Below are 18,711 nucleotides of genomic sequence, written 5' to 3' on the forward strand. Positions count from 1 at the left end.
CTGACTTCATTTATTCAATGCCTTGGATCCACAGTACCTTCAGAGGCCCAAGAAAATGTTTTGATTTCAATTTCTTTTAAACCAGGAAGAAAAAACACACACGACTGTAATAATGAATATATACTAATGAAGCCATCCTGAATTACAGTCATCTTTATACCAACACAGCCCTAAAATACAACTCTTAATAATTTGGTAGAGAGGAAAGGGCCCACAAAAGATGTCATGCATCCATGCTTCCCCCTCATACACAGATTGGGTGCTGCTGTTGCTCTCTTGGAAATGTGACACTTGCTCCCATGCCTTTGGACGTTTATTACAAATTCAAGGTCATTCACACCTAACCCTGACCTACCTTTCATTCCTCCTCTCCCCACGCTCACCCTAGTACATTTTCTGCTGCAGTCTTTGGCCTGCCTACACTATGGAAACTCCATCTCCCCCTCCTGCTCCAAATCAAACCAGCCAATGCTTTGTCACTCCCACACCTATTATTGTTTTTGTCTCCACCACTGGATGTCCTCTGAAGTCAAGGATGTTTAAGTGATGCCTGCGTCTCCCGTCTTGAATGTGTTCAGTACCTGAGAAATGTTTATCTTAACATAAGGCATGGAGCCAGAAGTTTCCTGAAATTTAATCCCAGAGTCAGACAACTCTGAAACCTTGTCTATTTGAAGTGGAGGACAAGTGTTTGATAACCATCAGCAGATGCAATTCGGCTTAGCTGTTCAACAATTAGTTTCTGTCTCTTCCTCCGCGTATTTTCAGGTGTATTTTTTTACACGAGCCTTCACTTTAGGGGTTAGGTTACCGGGAAATCTCTGAGCATCAGTTTCATGCTGCTGAGGGCTTTTAGCCTCAGAAATTTTTTAAATAGTTGATTGGATGCTCTATTAGAGAAGTCTAGCTGCCCACGCTATTTGTGCCATTCTTGGAGTCTAGTGAGGTAATCTGATTTTTTTAATGCCGCCTGAATTACAAAATGATGCACCTCCCAGAAATGTGTTATCAGAGAGGCAGGAAATAAACACTGAAGCTTATTGAGCCGCAAAGATCATAAGCCACCTTGTTTGCACCTATTTTTCTTCCCAAAGGGGAGCCTGAACTTCTTGAACAAGTTGAATTGTACCTAGTATCGGGGAGTTGGGAAAGACGGGCGTGGGCGCTGCGTTTCCTTTTCATCACATTAGGAAATTACTCTCCTGGTGCCACAGTAAGAAATCTCACAAGTATGTAAGTTGGAATTTATTTTATATTGTTCCACGCCTTTGTCAATAATTACATTTTCCACATTCTAGTTAATTATTGGTCTTTTTCATGCCAGGCATTCCTTAATGCTTCCATAAATATTTATTGAGTGCTCGAATGTGGGGGAGAGGTAGAGGCCCAAGTAGTAAATGGCAAGGGGGATCTCAGGTGGGCGGTGAGGCGGTAACTCTCATCTTGTTTGCATTTACGTGAAAAAACGCTTTGAAAGGACTAGCAGCCCTTGCTCCAGTCCTTTGGAGTGTTTAGATACTCTTTTCTTCTAACAGCTAAGACTAGATGAGCGCTTACAGGCGGTGCCATCCACCGCTTCCTCATAGTAACAGCATCCCACACGCTTGTACCAATGTCCCTTTCACATCATTTTCAGATGGACTGTATCTGGGCCTCCAATCAGCTCCTTGAGTTCTGTCCTCGCTTAGAGATAAATAAACTTGAGTCAGATGTTGTGCCACTGAAACGGACCTTAGAAGTGAGTGGAAGAGTAAAAACTCCAATATGGTTTTGTGTGGGGGTTTTTTGGCTCCTGGTCATCTATTGTTTCCGTAAAAAAAAAAAATGTTATGTAGCCAAGAAAGTAGAAATAGTGTCTTCACTATAATCTTCCCTTTAGAATTATTTTTTCCTATGTACTGTAGTTCCCAATAGTGTTTATTCCCACGAGAAAGGGGGTTTGAAAAATTCTTAGTGTGTCTTAGGGCTGTAGAGAAGGCGAGCGCCCCTGAGAAGTGCCTTGGTGCCTTACTTAGGAGGATTATCTACCCGCTCTTATCAAGAAATAGCCTGAAACTTGAACTTGAGTACCCTTCAGTGTTCTAACCCTGGAAAATAATCTTGGCTTACACTAAAAGTGATAAGGTAACACAATACAATTTTAACAACAAACAGGGATGCTATTTGAAAGTTATCATAGATTTTTTTTTCACATCAATTTAATATTCTCTCTGAATTTCTATTATGTTTGCAAAGCGGTTTTCTCCTGTGCCAAAAGTCCTAGTAATAAAAACACAATAGTATGAGAGTTACAAGCAGATGGGAAAAGTAGACAAGTAAATATGCAGCTCAGAGAGGAAATAAACCAAAGGATATAATGTAAATCTCCCTTCTGCTTAAAAATAAATACTGCGTGTCATCTTCCTGAAATAGTTCTATAAATATTCTGAAAATAGAAAAGTCCTAAGACCATGAATTCTTGGATCCACTCCACATATATTCAAATTCTTATTCCATGTAATGTGCTTATTTATAATCTTTCTTGTTCCAACAGACCGTAGGTGGCTTCTCACTATCTGTACATACATGTGAATGTGTGTGTACATAGGTGTACATATGAAGAGGTAAGAACAAGAAATAAATGGTAAATATCTGAATTCTCTACCCCGATTGCTTTTCCTGGAGTAAGTTCTTACATTCCCTCTTTCTCTCCCCACTCGCCTGATCACCTCTTGGGTGACTTGCTTTGAAGACTTTTCAGGAACTTTTCATACATTTTGCTGATTATTACTCTTCCACTTATGACCATCCTTATGCTGTTAACTGAAAACCTAGTGACGAGGGCGGGTTGGATCATTTTATAAAGCGGGTGCTCGCGGGCCCATGCTCACACGCAGGGCGCCTTGGGCCTGGCACTGATGCCAGCGTGCAGCCGACTCCGCCGACCCCGCCCTTCTGCAGGGCATCAGGTGGAAACGACTCCCTAGGGAGCTCCCCAGGGCTGAAGCTGACTCGAGTCTGCCCCGATCCCCACCCCCCCCATGCTCTGAGATCTGAATGTCCACTGAAGAATGGTACTGGGTCTTAACTTACCTGGAAAACGAGGATTCCTAGGATTCTTCCCGTTTTGGAACTAGAAATGGTAACGATATTAAAGGATACGGACCGCCTGGAATGCGCCAGGCCCGGGCGCATGGGGTCTTCCTCACTGCAGCCCGACCCCAGGAATCCCACTGGCCGCCGCCTCCCATCCTGGCTCTAATGGGCTCTCCACCTCCTCGTTTCCCAACAGCCCGAAGCCTGATGGGTGACTGAGGCTGTAAAGGGAAATGGGTGCATTTCTGAGCTGACAAAGGGTCGAGAAATAAGCCCCTTTAACTCTTATATGCAGATGTGTGAGATGGCACCACTGTACGTGTTCTAATTAAATGATAAAGTGGCTCCATTTTTACAGCTACTGCCTCTTCTGGAAGCTTGTTTTCCATTTTCATTCCCACCTGCAGCTTGTTCAAAGACTCCTTGTTCTCTTCTCCATCTGTTGACCCCTCAGTGCTCTGCTGCTTCTGTTGTATGTATTATGAGCTGGGTCATCCTTTCAGTGGGTAAATGAGAAAAAATAAAGAGGCAAAAAATAGCTAAAAAACTTTTAAATTTGCACTTACTTATACCGTAAGCATGTTAGCATAAGCCTTTGGCTCTAGAAAATCCACTGGATGTGCTCTACAGTTTAATGGTAAAGTGAAAGTCCACTTTAGAGCTGTGCCATTGGGTAGTGATGAAAATGAAATGGCATAAAAGACAGTGTATCTGGCAGGTGATGAGAGGCGTCAAAAGTGTCATGGCAACATCCGTAGTCTCAATGTTAAGTAGAAGACGAGTCATAACAACTCAGCTTGCAAATGATGTGGGGATAGTACATCCCAAGGCAATAAAATACATTTGTCTTTAGCTCATAACTATTCTGCTCATTTGGCTGAGTCTCTGCACTAAACCCAAGTGATGTTGAGGCTTTAATTTGGGGACCTGCTTGGTGCCCCATGGTGAAATCTGGTTTGATCTCAGTATGCGGTATCGGATGACTGACGTGTTTGACCCCACATTCCAGAACCCTTTGTGTCCCCGTTTCTCACCCCACCCTCTTCTCTGCACACACATCTGTCTCCGAGCGCGGGCTGGGCCCAGGACTCTGGGTGGTAAGAACCTTCACTGCTTGGCTCTGTGGATTTCAACAAGCACAGACTGTTTGGTGGACTGTGATGTTAGCAGCATGAGTGTTTGGTGATGGAATTTGCATGCCTTTTGCTGGGAGAAGTGACACTAGAATAAGGGTGTGTGTTTTTTTTGTATTCACACAGCCACACGTAAAACATGAACAGCATGGTCTGTTTAATAGTATTAGACTTTTCAGATTTAAAACATTTCCTTTTGAAAACATATTGAGTGAAAACAAATACATTCAATTTAAAAAACCCTGTGCATTTTTAAAAAATTATTTGTTATTTACAGATGTATAAAAAAAAGAAAGAAAAGTGAAGCTCACAGTATCAGTCACATTTATAGATAGCCACAATTGATTGCCAACCCCTTTAATGCGATAGTGTGTATGTCTGGATCATCTTATTTCCCCTTGGTTTTTAGTTCTCAGAGATAAAACCAAGAGCTTATGGCTAGATGCCATAGTGAGCCATTTTCTCATCTGATCCCTGCCTCATATAGTACATGAAATATCAAGTATTTATCCTGTTTCTGGTTATAAATGTGCTGGTCTGTGCCAGTTGAACCAGCTGAAGTCCGGACTTTCCAGGGTTTATAAAAATGGACTAAGAGGTAGTGACATGTGTACAATAACATTAATAAAAGACATATGGGTAATATATTGACATGAACATAATTTATTATTGTGTTGTAAGTTTTGTCCTGGCTTATGTGTGCTACATTTAGGACAGCCCTGTTCAATAGAAATATAAAGGAAGCCACATATGTAATTAAAAATTTTCATTTTCCGTGTTGCATTATGTGCTGCATGCTAATCTGCCCACGCTGTCAGAACTCATGGAAATTACACTGGGAAACTGTTCATTTGCTGCCATCGGGTTTCTTTACAATGAATGCTATTCAAACCAGCATCTCTTGATTCTGTACTGGGCGTCACCAGCTTTGTTATGAGATGGGAGGAGTTTGGGGTCTTTAGAAACCCTATCTTTTGAGCAGAAAGAAACACTTGATATTATCAAATGACAAAACTAAAACAACTCGGTAGTGACCATTCGTTATTCAGGGGAAAGCAATCCATGGGTTGGGGGAGTCCAGTGCCTCACAAGCAGTGAAGTCCCGTTCCCAGGGATTTGGGGCAAGAGCAAGATTTTCAGAATGGCAGGAGAGGCCACAGGAAAAAGAGGCATGGTTGCCTAAGAGGTCAGGGGTTTATTACGAGGCTGGCAGGTCCTGTTCTCTAGGGTAAGGTGAGCTAGCTCAGGCAGAATTGCAGAGTTGTGATTGGTGTATTTGGGTTTCCTTGACCGGTCTTTCCCTAAGCACGTGCTGACCTAGGTTGAGCTTTGTGAGGTGGGCCAGGCCACTGGGGCAGTCTCGATGCTGTGGGTCCCCATATAAGAATTAACTTCTATCAGTATCAGCAGAGGCCATGTATTCATCAAAGAGCGAGAACTTGTCCTAGGAAGCCAGGCCCACAGTGGCAAGTTTTGAGGAGTAAAATATGTGGATTTGTTCCGAAAGGAATTGTTGTCTCTTTATTCACTTTTGTGGCAAATCATTTTTAGTGTGAAACTTGAACTCTGAAATAGTCGTGCAGCAAATAGTGGATGTGAGGGACTTGGCCGACTGACTGCACGCAGGTAAATGAAAGCTGTGAACAGGTTCGGTAACCACATTTCATTTTTCTTCATGCTTTGACTAGCTTTCTCCATGCTTCCTCACCACAAACACATGCGCGCACACGAGGGCAAAACCTTGGCAAATTGCAATTTTTGTTGATTTGAGAGTCAGCCTGATCATGTCAACAACACTCTTGATGGAGGTCCAGCTCCCGTCTCGGCCTCTTCGTAATTGTGTGGCCTTGGACAAATCCGCACCAGAGCCTTTTCCTTCTCAGAGCTGCTGGATGATTTTACAGACTCCTCCAGTTCTGTGATTCTAATTTTAATGTCAGTTCTCCCCTGAGATAAAATGGGCAATTGCAGATGTTTGTTCTGATTCCGCCTAAGATTTTTTTTTTTTTTGGCATTAAAAGGAAAGCTGTACAGAGAGTCTTTTTCTTTACAGAATGAAAATTTGCTTATGTTAAGCATTAAGTGACACTTACTTCCCTCTTGAAAGGAATTCACTCTCAAATCAGTTAACTACATTGAAAATGGAAAATTTGTTTTAAAGTTAAGTTTAAAAGCATTTTTGTGAGGGTATAATTGAATCATACCCAGGTTAAGGGAAAACTTTGTTTATGGGAGGAAACCTCGGATGTGATAGAAATACTATCACTGTTTTTTAAGAGATGCTATACAGGCATCTGACCCCGAGGAAATTTGTGAACTGATTAAAAAGTACCAAATTCTCCGCTCTGTGAGGCCAGCTATTCAGACCAGCGAGAAGTCTGTTTAAATGCAGAAACCAGGTGGTTTTTATTAGCTACAAACCTTAAAATTACATAAATCCACAGATGCAAGTAAGCTATGGATCTGCGCCTTCTCCTTGCAAAGGGAGACATTTCAGCCAGGGAAACAGAGAGCTCCTTGTTCCCTTTTCCTTTTAGCTGGGACTGTGTGGGGAGGAATGCAGCCAAGCCTGCTCTATAAGGAATTTTGATCTCCTTGATGATAATAAAGAGAAACTTTTGGGGGAAAGGGAACACCCAGTTTGAAAGGCAGCAGGAGATGCTGGTTTTGCATTTGTAAATTGCAGCAATTTCGGCTGTAGGTTTTCTAGTTCATCTATGCAGATTGGCCTACATTAGGTATATATGTTTTATTGTAATTTGCTTTCCCTCTTTCAAGCCCCCCCCCCCCTTTTTTTTTTAGCTAACTCGCTTTGGAAAGTCCCTTTCACTTCAGTACTTACTCTATTTATATATTGTGACCTTAAATATTTTTCTGGCAGCATTATTAGGTATGATATTTACAACTCTGTCATTCAGAACCTTCTGTAAATAGCCTCTTGGTTTTGAGGCAGTGTGTGGACACTCCATTGTTTCAGCCATTATTTTATGCATTGTCCCCGAACACTGTTTTCCCATGGGAAAGCATCTCTAGTCTCATGATGTCAGTGCAAAGTCATTCAATGTACAAGAATTATCTTCATCTTCAGCCTCACAGAAATGCACAGACCATGCCGGTTCTCCCAGGGTTCCAGCCTCTTAGGTGTTGTCTCAGATTTCTGCAGAGTAACCTGAAGTTACCTTAGATAGTGTTAAGATGAAAACAAAATTAGAATGTAATAGTTATTTAAGGGATTATATTTCCCATCTACTAAAGCTTTTGTATTTCTTTCCTATTGAAAGGAGAAATGTTTTCTAAAAGTTAGAAATAATTATCTTTAGGATGACTTTGACAGAGTACACATTTTCACTGGCAGCGAGTAACTTACACAACAACCCAAAGATTTCAGTTTTAAGAGTGTCCATATTAACAGGTCCCGAGTAGGACCCTGTGTGTGATCTATTAAGCCATTTCTTTGAAGATTCATTAAAAAAAAGATTTGAGGAAACCTCTTGGACTTTTGGATGGCTAAGTATCTTCTGTATGATCACCTGGGCTGGTGGTGGTTTCCTTCTGGCTGAGTGCCAAAGAGTGGACTGCTCCTAGAATCCAGGCTTTGTTTCTTAAATGGCTTAGCTGAGAAGCCTGTGCATTACTTGTTTTCTTTTAATCAACTGAGCCAGTAACATAATCGGGTTATGTTACTTAAAACATGGAATTCTTTTCGGGTGGTCTTCAGTAAGAATAGAAAAGCTTCTGGTTCAATTTGTTATCTTGTAGAAAATTGGTCTGATCTTCTTGTACACACGTGGTGTTGGTTTGGGAAAGAAGTTTTGCCTGATAAACTTGTTTTTGTGATTTAAGTATTCTTTTGTGAAGGGCCTTTTGTAATGTAAAAGGGAACAGATGTATACATACAACCCACTTTAAAATTTCTAGTATAATAATTTGCCCTAATTATTGAGAATCACAGTTTGAACTATTAACCGTCTCTAGTTGAAGAAAATCAGGCATGTTAATGATCACTACCCTCTATACTTTTATTTTTTCCAGTTCATATTAGATCTTATCTTGCTGAAAACCCTAAAGGAACTGAAGCATGTATTTTCTAATTTGAACTCCCGTTGGTAAAAATGAAGAGCATATGGCAGTTAAAGGTGTTCTTTAGTAATATTGCTACAGGACTAAAGGGGTTCGTTCACCTGCGAGCATCAAGGACCAATCAAATACAAACAGGATTTTGCAGTAAAGAAAGTAGAGATTTATTAGTTGAGGAAATGGCGCCAATCCCCAAGTCACAGAGGAGCTACTGCTCAAAGGCCTGGCTCCTCGATAGCTTCCAGGGGATGGGTTATATAGGGGGAAAGTCATTAATCATGGTGGCTAAAAGATTTGGGGCCCTGAGCTCTAGATTGTTTGGAGCCAGGATGAAGGTATTGATCATTGTATCAGGTCCTGATGTCAGCCATGGCATTGTTCTGCCTCGTTTCATGAGGGTGTGGACTGTGGGGTCCTTTCACTTTCATGGGCCTGGGGCCGAAACACAACTGATGTCCTGATGTTATCCTTAGTTTAATCAAAACTTGGTTTCTGTGATCAACAGATCTGAGGCTTTGTTCTTAAGACTGTGTGATACTGACTAGGATTTGACATCCTAAGGGCTTAATGATTAAGAAGTGAGAAAGTGTCGTGTTAAAGAAGTGGAGTTTCTGCACCTTTGCAGTGTGATAGGGCTATCATCGATTCATTTGAAGAGCTATGGGAAGGATTACCTTTTGGTCATTGGCATATACCAACATGCCAACAGGTGGCATTAAAATAACCGCAAAGTCAAGGAGAGGGAAGGATGACAGTAAAGAATGGAAGAAACAAAAAGAAGGTGGAAGTCAAAGTAGGGAAAGATGAAGAGGGGTTTATCTGAGGTGTTTGGCAGGCAGCATGACCAGTGGTCCCAGCTTGCCAGGGACTTGCCTGGTTTTTGTATGGAAAGTCTCACCTCCTGGAAACCCCTCGGTCCCAGGCAAACTGGAATGGTTGGTCATTCCCGTTGTCAGGTAAAGGACCTGGCATGATTTATTGCTTTGTCCTCAGAAGTACATCAGTGTCTAGCGTGTATTGTCTACTCAGACGAACTGAGTGAAGAAAGAAATGTTAGCTGCTGCCATATTTTTATTGTTATTGTTATATCTGTGTTGCGTCTCTGCAGTGAGAAGTCTAGAGTGAGATCACCAAGGCTTTAATTAATTAAAGTAGGTATGGCCTACTTTAAAGAAGCTGTGGCCAAGCCTTTAGGACTGTTCTAGGCTGTGAATTGGAGGACTGCGAGGTAGTGATGGGGTAATCAGAGCTAAGTAACAAGAGCCAGGGGAGTTCATTCGGAAGAAGCCCAGGGAACAGGCATCCACGGAAGGGTTCGTGTGTGGCAAAGATGCTGAAGAGTGACAGGTCCTGAAGAAAGACCCCATTTGGTTTTTCAGATAGGAAGTCCTGTGTAACCTTGGAGAAAGGAGTTTGAATGGTGGGAATGTAAACCAGATTACAGGGGGTTTAAGAAGCAGGTTTGAAGGTGGTAACAATGAGTGTCTATTTAAGTCAGCCCCTGATTTAATTGAAAGCACATGGAGGAAGCTTCCTCGCGAGCAGGGATTGACAAACAAATTGTGGCCCACTGGCCAAACCTGGCCTATGGCCTGTTTCGTAAATAACATTGTATTGTTAAGTAGTCACACTCATTTTGCATCTTGTCTGAGGCTGCTTTTGCACGGTCCCAACAGAGACTGTATGGCTCCCAAAACCTAAAATAGGTACTATCTGGCCCTGTGTAGAGACAAATGGATGACCTCCTGCTCCAGAGGTGAAACAGAATGAAGCGAATGTTTTGTCTTGTTTTTCAAGAGGAGATCAAAGGCTATTCGTGGATGGGTTATGGAGCTGGAGCAAAGGGGGAGGGTATTAGGTCTTATTGCTGTGTTACCATGTTACCTCAAACTTAATGGTTTCAAACAACAAACATTTATTATCAGGAATTTGGGAGTGTCTTCTGGGTGGTTCTAGCTCCAGGTCGAGTTTTCAGGGCCATCAGCCAGCCCTGCAGTGGTGTGAGGGCTTGAGCGAGGCTGTAGGAGGTTTCCAAGCTCCCTCACCTTGCTGTGGACGGAAGACCTCGCTCCCATCACATGGGCCTCTCAGAGGCAGGGCCACTTCAGTGTCCTGGCAGTGTGGCCGCTCACCTCCGCCACAGCAAGGGGTGCCAGCGTGCGAGGAAGCAGCCAGGTGCCCCGTATGGCCTTGCCTTGTCAGGGGAACATCGTTTTTGTCCTACTCCCTTTGTTGCACAGACAGACCATTGTGGGATGGCACTGACAATACCAGGAGGCAGGCGTCACGGGGGGCCACCACAGGGAGAGAAATTGGCACTTACGGTTCCTTGGGAGGAGGCTATGGAATGAAGGGCATTTGTATTGACAAGGGGGTAGAGACTGGAGTGAACAGGATGTGGAGAATCTGAGGTTGGGGGCACGGGGGTTAATTCAACAGAACTATTGCCAGCTGTCGTGAAAGATCACTGCTCTCTCCTTCAGTTAGAGAGGTAAGGTACCCAGATCTGCTAAGACTGGAAATCTTTGGGACAGGAATGACTTTGAGCAAAATGAAGTCACCTTGGGGAATGCAATCAATGGTGATTCCATAACTAGGGTTTAAATTCCCTGAGGGCAACGCCCATATTTTATATACAAATAAATAAATTTTACATATTTATATATATTATAAATACATTCCGTATCCTCCATAGCATCAATGTAAGGCCTTACCTGTTGGTGCCTGATTGTTATTTGACTTCCTTGCATTGCTGTTATCTTACTGCTTAGTTCAGTAAAATTGACGACATTTGCATTCTGATTTTTAGGATGGGGCATTGGATCCCCTCAGGAAAGCTGTTGAAACATGTGTACAGTGCATTTTATGCTCAGGCTGCTGCTTTGCATCTGTTGGAGAAAGAGCCTCTCAGTTTCTGGCTTGGGAATTGGAGGAGGTGGCAAGGGGCCCAAATTGGGGAGTTGAGGGGTCCCAGCTATTCCTGCTGACGATCTGATACTGTGGCCTCACTACTGTTTGTTGCATCTGGCAATGTAGGGACAGATTTTGTTAATTAAATATGCAACACAAGGTAGAACTAGACATAGAAAATGTTACCTGGAATATGGTTTTAAAGCTTCTGCCCAGAGGCTTTACACTCAGATCAGTGATGGGTCTCAGCTGGGTTCAGTGCCAGGTTTTTTTTTAAAGACCATAAATCTTCTGTTGTGGTTGGACAAAATACATACGAGGATGACCAGAGTGGACAGATGTGTGCTCTATTTTTACATTTCTGTGGGAAGAAATGTCAGGAAGCTGTTTTCTTTCACTGAAATCTCTCAGGGCAATTTTAGGTTTGTTTTTTTCTCTCCTATGAACAATTTTTAGAAAGGATACAAGTTATTGCAGAGTCACCCAGTTCTTCCCTGTGTGAGTGGCTTCTGTTGGAAGTTCCCTCTTCTTGGCGTGGAGGTCACACATGTTCTCAGCAGCTGGATTACCAAGGCAGGAATTATTTTACTTGGCGTGTCTTGTGATTCCTTGGTTTCGAATAACACTTTTGCTCCTTTGGGTTTAATTTTCATCTCTTGCTGATTTTTTTTTTCTCTCTAAGATATCAGAACCTATTTAAGTGATGTGTTATGGATCTTTTTATTGCTCCCATTCTCCCTTTTAAAAATATTTACATGAAGGGAATACCCATGGGCAGAAGGGTTTGGAAATACAGACGGGCACCCTTTCAGAGTTCTTTTCCTGAAATGGTATATTGCCTGCAGTAAGAGCAGCTGAGAGCTCACTGCACAGCAGGGGGGTGCTGGGCTGGGCTCTGAAGAGCTGGTTGCCTCCTTGCACTGTGTTTGGGAGGGTGGGTCCAGCACCCTAAGAGCTGAGACACAGCGATAACCAGGAATTGTTCTGGGGGCAGAGAAGGGGCCCGGTGAATGGCCAGCATATTCAGTCACATTTAGGCATGGTAAAAAACAGTAATTTTTCTGTTCAAAAAATTACGATGGAGTCACTTGCTAACTAACAGTGCACACTGCCACCGTGCCCTCAGCTCTGGGAGGTGACATGCAGCGTGACCCCCCGACCTGGTCATCACGCAGGACTTGGCATTGTTCTGTGTGTGAGTCAGTAAGAGGTTATTGTGAGAATGCGGCTTCCTCTAGAGCAGGTATATTTCAGAAAAACATCTGATTTGATTGTGAGAACCTTTAAGGGGGCACCGCCATTTCCTGGGGAAATGTGTAACCATGTCAATGAATACATTTCTCTCAATATTACTGATTTCTCCATTTCAATGGAAAAACAAAATGTAAGCGTGCATCGTAAGTCACTCCAAGGGACTCCGAGGGCAGGGCTCCTTCGCAGTCGAGAATGGCCAAGGGTAGAAGTACTTTTGCTCGCGTTGCCCAGTTCATGTTCCCCTTACAGCCCCTCCCCGGGCGCTTCTGCAGAACCGTGGGTTGCGTAACTGACGGCCACCTGCTCTTTCAGGTGCCCACTGATGGCAACGCTGGCCTGCTTGCGGAGCCCCAGGTGGCCATGTTTTGTGGCAAACTGAACATGCACATGAATGTACAAAACGGAAAGTGGGAGTCGGATCCATCGGGGACCAAGACCTGCATTGGCACCAAGGAGGGCATCCTGCAGTACTGCCAAGAGGTAAGTCCCCGCTGGCGGCCACTGTGGGTCACCTGCCTTTATTATTTTTAATTTATATATTTGTATTGTATCTCTTGCAGTGAAAAATCTTTGTTCCTTATACCATTAATGATATTTACTTGCTTCACTCTACCAGATGTTTAAATGTTTTTAAGAATTATATCATACTCCGGCCACCAGTAAGCCAACCGAGTAAAATTTAAGGTATCTTGGCATGTCCTTTTATTTTTAGAGTGTATCTCGCTATAGCTGCACAAAGTATTGTGTGTAAAAGTGACTAGAATTAAGTTTATTTATGTCACCAATTTGATATATTTTGGTTTGTGTTCCCCTCCTAATTAGTTTTACTTCTTGAAAATGTAAAATGTTTACATTGTTAAAACATTGAAACTATAAAAAAGTTATACTTGGAAATATCATTTGTGACCCATCTTGATAAACATTTTCATTGCTCCTGATTTATCGTTCTTGCAAAAGAGAACATTTATTTTTTTATTTTTTAATAAAAGAGGTAGCTTACAGTGAGCACTGTTCTGCAGTTTGCTGTTTGGACTTAACTCTGATAAGTGAAGCGATCTTTGTCCATCGAGGTCCTCACCCTCTGTGCAATCCCTGCTGGTTTCCTTGCTGTTATTCTACGGGGTTTTCTTTATTAATTCAGTTTAAAATAACTGGAGTCCCAGGCATTTCACTCCTCACTCACTAGACACTGACCTACTCTAGGATATGTGACTATTTGTGTTTTATAACAATATATTATTCTAATTTGGCAAATAAACGGTTGATATGGATCTTTGGGATAGTAATTGCAATGAAATGGAAGTCAAATTGCTGTAGGTTACAGGAAGAATACAGGCATGGATAGTGAAGACTTCCTTGGAGTCTTTGAGGAAAGACCTAGAGGCCAAGAGCTTCAGGGCAATTCAAGGAACAGGGAAAGGCTTTATTTTTTGTTGTTGTTGTGTCTTTGTTTTTCAAAGGGAAGGAACTTAAGGTGAAGAAAGGTTAAACTAAACTGTGGAGACGGTGGCTGTCCATGGAAAGAAAACTAGGGTCAGGTATCTAGGAAGAATGGAGTTCAGTGGATAAGTGATTGGAAAGGAGAGTGGGGGGGGGGGCAGGGGAAGGAAAGGGAAAGATGGAGAAATAGTGAGGGTGGGTTAATTAGCCAGCTTCTGTTTGCCAGGTGATGGAAACCCATGAAACATCTTACACATGGAGAATATTTCCTGCCACAGATGGGAAGGATCTTGGGGTTGGGGTACCTTATAGAATTCAGTAAAGACACCCAGAAGCTGGTTCTGTAGATATTAGAACTAACACTCAGTGCTGCCTGGAATTTCAATCTCTTAGGGGGTCTCTCTTTTCTTCTTTCACCCTAACGTTCATCCACCTCGCCTCCTGCTGAGATGAGCATCCTCTGGGAGGCCAGGAAGGATGGGAGCCAGGAGCTCTGGGGATGTGCCATCCTAGCTTGGCTTCCCAGCTGCAGTATGCTGGTGTGCATTATAATTCCAGGAGGGATTCTGGAATTATACACAAGTACTGGAATTTGACACAAGTACTAGGACTGGCCTGTGTTGACCATGTGGGTGTGTGATCTGTTTGAAGGCAGGAGCTGAGCCTGCCACGTGGTGTGGGGAGAGGGACTCTTGACAGAAAATGGGTGAAGGGGGCATGGGGCAAAATAGAAATAAGACCACAGTTCAACACAGTGGGCTTAGAAACACACGGGACGTTAGAAAAGTTTTATAGGTTGGAGAGTGGGTAGCTGAGGAAATGTATAGTGCCTCCTGGCTTTAACCAGCTTTGGGGAAAGTATAAGTGAGGGAATGAGGGGATGGATGTTTACCCAGAACTTTTAAACAGTGTTTGACATTTTCTGTTGAAAAGTGCATCCCGAAATACCTAGGATATTCCTTATTGATATTTTAGGGTCTTCCTCCCACTGCCTACTCTTTAGGTATTCTATTTTTCTTTTATAATTAGAAATAATGAACAGTTTTTGTTTGTAAGATTGAATTTCATATATGTTGTTGGAAAATGTTTATGTTCCTTTATTCTCTTTCTTTAAACTAATATTCACAAGTTTTCTACTTCTTCTTATAGGTTTTATAAGTTATATTACTTATATATTTTCAGTGTTCTGTTGGCATAAATTCCCATAGTTATAAGTTCTGTCTTTAACTGGATTCATTGTTTACAGCCAATCCTTTTACCAAAGCATCTCGATTCCTATTTTACTAACTTTTATTCCTCTTTTTTTATGCCTGTCATCTTAGTTATTTCTAGAAGTTGTTCCTCGTATTGAACAATGGCTTAATTAGGTATAGAATTCCAGATTGATGAGCATTTTTGTTCAGCACTATGAAGATATTTATCGACTATTCTGTCATCTGTAATTGTGAAAATTCCTTTACAAATATGTATACAGAAACCATGACTGTTACCATTTACAGTGCCTCTCATCTACTGATTATTTTTCTCCCAGTAGTGATGAGTACATTTTTCTCTAAGTGCTCACTCAGTCCCTCTTGTGACCAAAACACAGATGTTTGAGAGACAGCTGGCTGAGTCAGAGAGGCAGCTGTTAGAAGTCTGTGGACCTAGGACAGGAGAAAACCAACTGAACTCATGACCGTGACCTCATTTTGACCTTTTGCTAACCAGTATAACTCACTTGTTAAATTTGTTTTTTCAAAGAATTGCCCATATAAGCTTTATATTTTATCTGTTGATGCTTAACTTGATATGATGTGTTAAATATTATTTTGATGAATTATCTACTGTCTTCTTTGTAGCCTCATGCTCTTCTCAATATGTATTCCTTGCTGTTGTTTTCCTGTTATTTTATGACTATTGTCATTTTTGCCCCCTGATTTCTCCTGTCCTATCATGAGTCGAAGGCAAAATTAGGGAGAAAAATAAAAATTGAGTCTTTTACCTTTGTTCCTTATTATAAACCCACATAAAGTTTTATTGGGAAGACAGCTAGAAATTTACTGTTTAAATTGAGTTTTTGTTTAATCTACATTTTGTCCCAAATCTGCCAAATTCCAGGTGCCTGTATATTCTCTCCCCTCCTTTTCCCCAGTGATAATATTTATGCTTCTGCCCAATCATCATTCAGATATTTGCCTTTCTTTGTATTTTTCATTTTTTTATTAACACAGTCTGTACCATTTGAGGATTTTCTTTTGTTTCTTTATCAAATATGTATTGAAGACTGCTGTGGACCAAATGCTTGTGCACTTACCCCCCCCCCCCCCCCCAGTTCTTATATTGAAGCCTTTACCTCTGATGTGGTAGAATTTGGAGGTGGAGCCTTTGGGTTAGGTGAGGTCATGAAGGTGGGGCCCTCATGATGGGATTAGTGCCCTTGTAAGAAGAAGCACCAGAGAACTTGCAGAGAGTTTGCTCTCCCTGCTCACACAGTGAGATAATGTGAGCACACAGAAGGCCGCCATTTATCTACAAGCCAGGAAGACAGCTCTCACCAAGACCTGACCATGCTGGCACCCTGATCTCAGACTTCCAGCCTCCAGGATTGTGAGAAAATAAATGCCTGTTGCCGAAGCCACCCAGTGTATGGTAATTTGTTATGGCAGCCAGAGCTAACACTAGGACTTAACCATGGTTTCTACGAGTAAAAGGATTACAGACCCTGGGTGTTTCTGAGAATAGCTATTTGTGAGGTCATGCCTTACAAAGCATTTTATCTGAAACTTAGCTCTGATCCAGCACACACTAGTAGTCATTCATGGAGTAATGGCTTGTGGATGGCCTGGTTGGCCTGGGGATTGCAGCAGAATAGGCAGGGGCTCTGCTTCCCTCTCGGCACTGAGAGAGCCTCCCCTCCCATGGAGCTGTGGTTTCCTTTTGCAGGGACTATTTCTTTCCATTGATGGAATTCTAAAGAGATTTTTAGGCAAGCGTTGGGGGACTGTTGGCCGGTAGTTCAGATTTGTCCTCAGTTTGTTTTTCCTTACTTAAGATGCAAGAGCCACGATACACACTCAATAGAAGAGTGATAAACATAGACATGACTAAATATTCAGTTAAATATATTAAATAATAACTGAGTATGCTTTCTGAAAGCATCAAGCAAACCCTAGGTTGTTCCTTATGTGACCCTATGGTAATAGGTTCCACCGTGGGCTGTTCATGAATTATGCTTTCCAGCAGTCTTGGTTGAACCTGAGACTTGCTTTAACCAGTAGAATGGGGTGAAGGTGACACTGGTTCAGCTCTGGGTCTAAGCCTTAAAAAGTTCTAGAAGTTTCTCTTTTCATGCTCTGGGAAGGCAGCCTTGTGGGAAGGCCCGGTTGGAAGGGAATGGAGGCTCTCATCTCATTGCATAGCCCTACCCAAGCTCCCAGCCAGCTGCACATACCAGCCATGCGGGCAGGGCCAGGTTGCACCTTGCAGCCTTCCTTGTAGTGCTCTAGCTGACAACACCGGATGAAGAATTGCCCGGTGAACCCACAGAACTGTGAGAAATTGGAAATTATGTAGTTAGCTTTCAAGACGGCTCCCAACAATCCTTGCCTCCCTTCTTTCATTCATGTCCATGCGTAGTCTCCTTTCACCCTGTGCGGGGCTGACAACTCTAACCAGTAAGAGATTACAGAAGTGATGTTGTGTGACTGTTGAGGCTAGTTGAGGAGAGACACGTGGCTTCTACTGTGCATAGCTCTTGCTGTGGCTGCAGCCAGCTGCCGTGTCATGAGGACACCCCGGAGCACTATGGGTATGTGCGCGTGGCGAGGAGCGGAGGCCTCCTGCCAGCAGCCAGCACCAGCGTGACGCGCATGTGAACGAACCACTTGGCAGTGGATCCTGTAGCCTTGTCAAGGCTTCACGTGAACATGGCCGATGTCTTGACTTTACCTTGTAAGAGCCAGGATCCCTCAGTTAAGCCACTTCCAGATTTCTAACCCACCGAAGCTGTGCGATAAGAAATGTTTTATTGTTTGAAGCCACTAAGTTTTGGGCTAGTTCGTGTGCAATCAGAGAGGACCACAATTGATGTTCCCTCAATTATTATTTTCCTCTGTGGTCTTTTAATAGAAAGCAGCTCCTTTCCTCTGTTCTATACGAGATGCAGAAAACGCTGCCGTCATGAAAACAACTTGAAAATAACTATGTAAAATATTCATCATTTAACAGCCTAAAGTGCCCACTTGCCTTAATGAACTGCTGTAGTACCCAAACATTGGCCTAAGGAAGTTGCAGTCTTAGAAACAGAACAAAACTAGGATAATATTCCACTGGAAACATATTAAAACCTAGGAATAAAAATGAGAATCTTTCAATTTTATTGTCCTTTCAAATGAAGGGAGATGGGAGATTTTTTTTTTTTTTTAGTACAGTTTTATTAAACCAAGGGTTTTGAGATGAGAAAATTAAAAATTTGGAAATGTATTTTGACTCTTCATCTAAAAAATCTTGGTTTTTTTTCCAAATTTAATTCAAGCAAATTTAGCAAATACTTATTGAGCTCGTTCAGGATGGCATTTTGTGTGACGTGCTGCTGATGGCAGGGAGACACCACTCTTGGCCCATGAGGAGCTTATAGAAACAAACAGTGAGATGCATTGAAAAGAGGGTTTAGAAAAGCGAAAAGGTGGAATGAGGCTCTAAAGCAGAGGGTCCTCATTATAAATCTGGGGGTTTGGAGTCTGATTCTGGAAATAAGAAAGAGCTCCAGTAAGGGGTTAATATCCAAAATATATAAAGAACTCAGACAACTCAACAACAACAAAAACAATCCAATTAAAAA

At 42.3% G+C, this 18,711-nt stretch overlaps 1 protein-coding gene across 8 annotated transcripts in view; it reads left to right on the forward strand.

Annotated features, from left to right (window-relative positions):
* The window catches only part of APP (amyloid beta precursor protein), a 192,032-nt gene that overhangs the window by 34,087 nt on the left and 139,234 nt on the right, over window positions 1-18,711 (forward strand). For all 8 annotated transcript variants that reach the window (XM_081137584.1, XM_081137585.1, XM_081137586.1 and 5 more), the window contains exon 2: window positions 12,762-12,929. In XM_081137584.1, coding sequence (XP_080993710.1) covers window positions 12,762-12,929 — 168 coding nt within the window. The remainder of the gene's footprint in view (window positions 1-12,761; window positions 12,930-18,711) is intronic.

This window comes from Miniopterus schreibersii (assembly GCF_964146895.1).
Source record: "Miniopterus schreibersii genome assembly, chromosome: 5".
Lineage (NCBI taxonomy): Eukaryota > Metazoa > Chordata > Mammalia > Chiroptera > Miniopteridae > Miniopterus > Miniopterus schreibersii.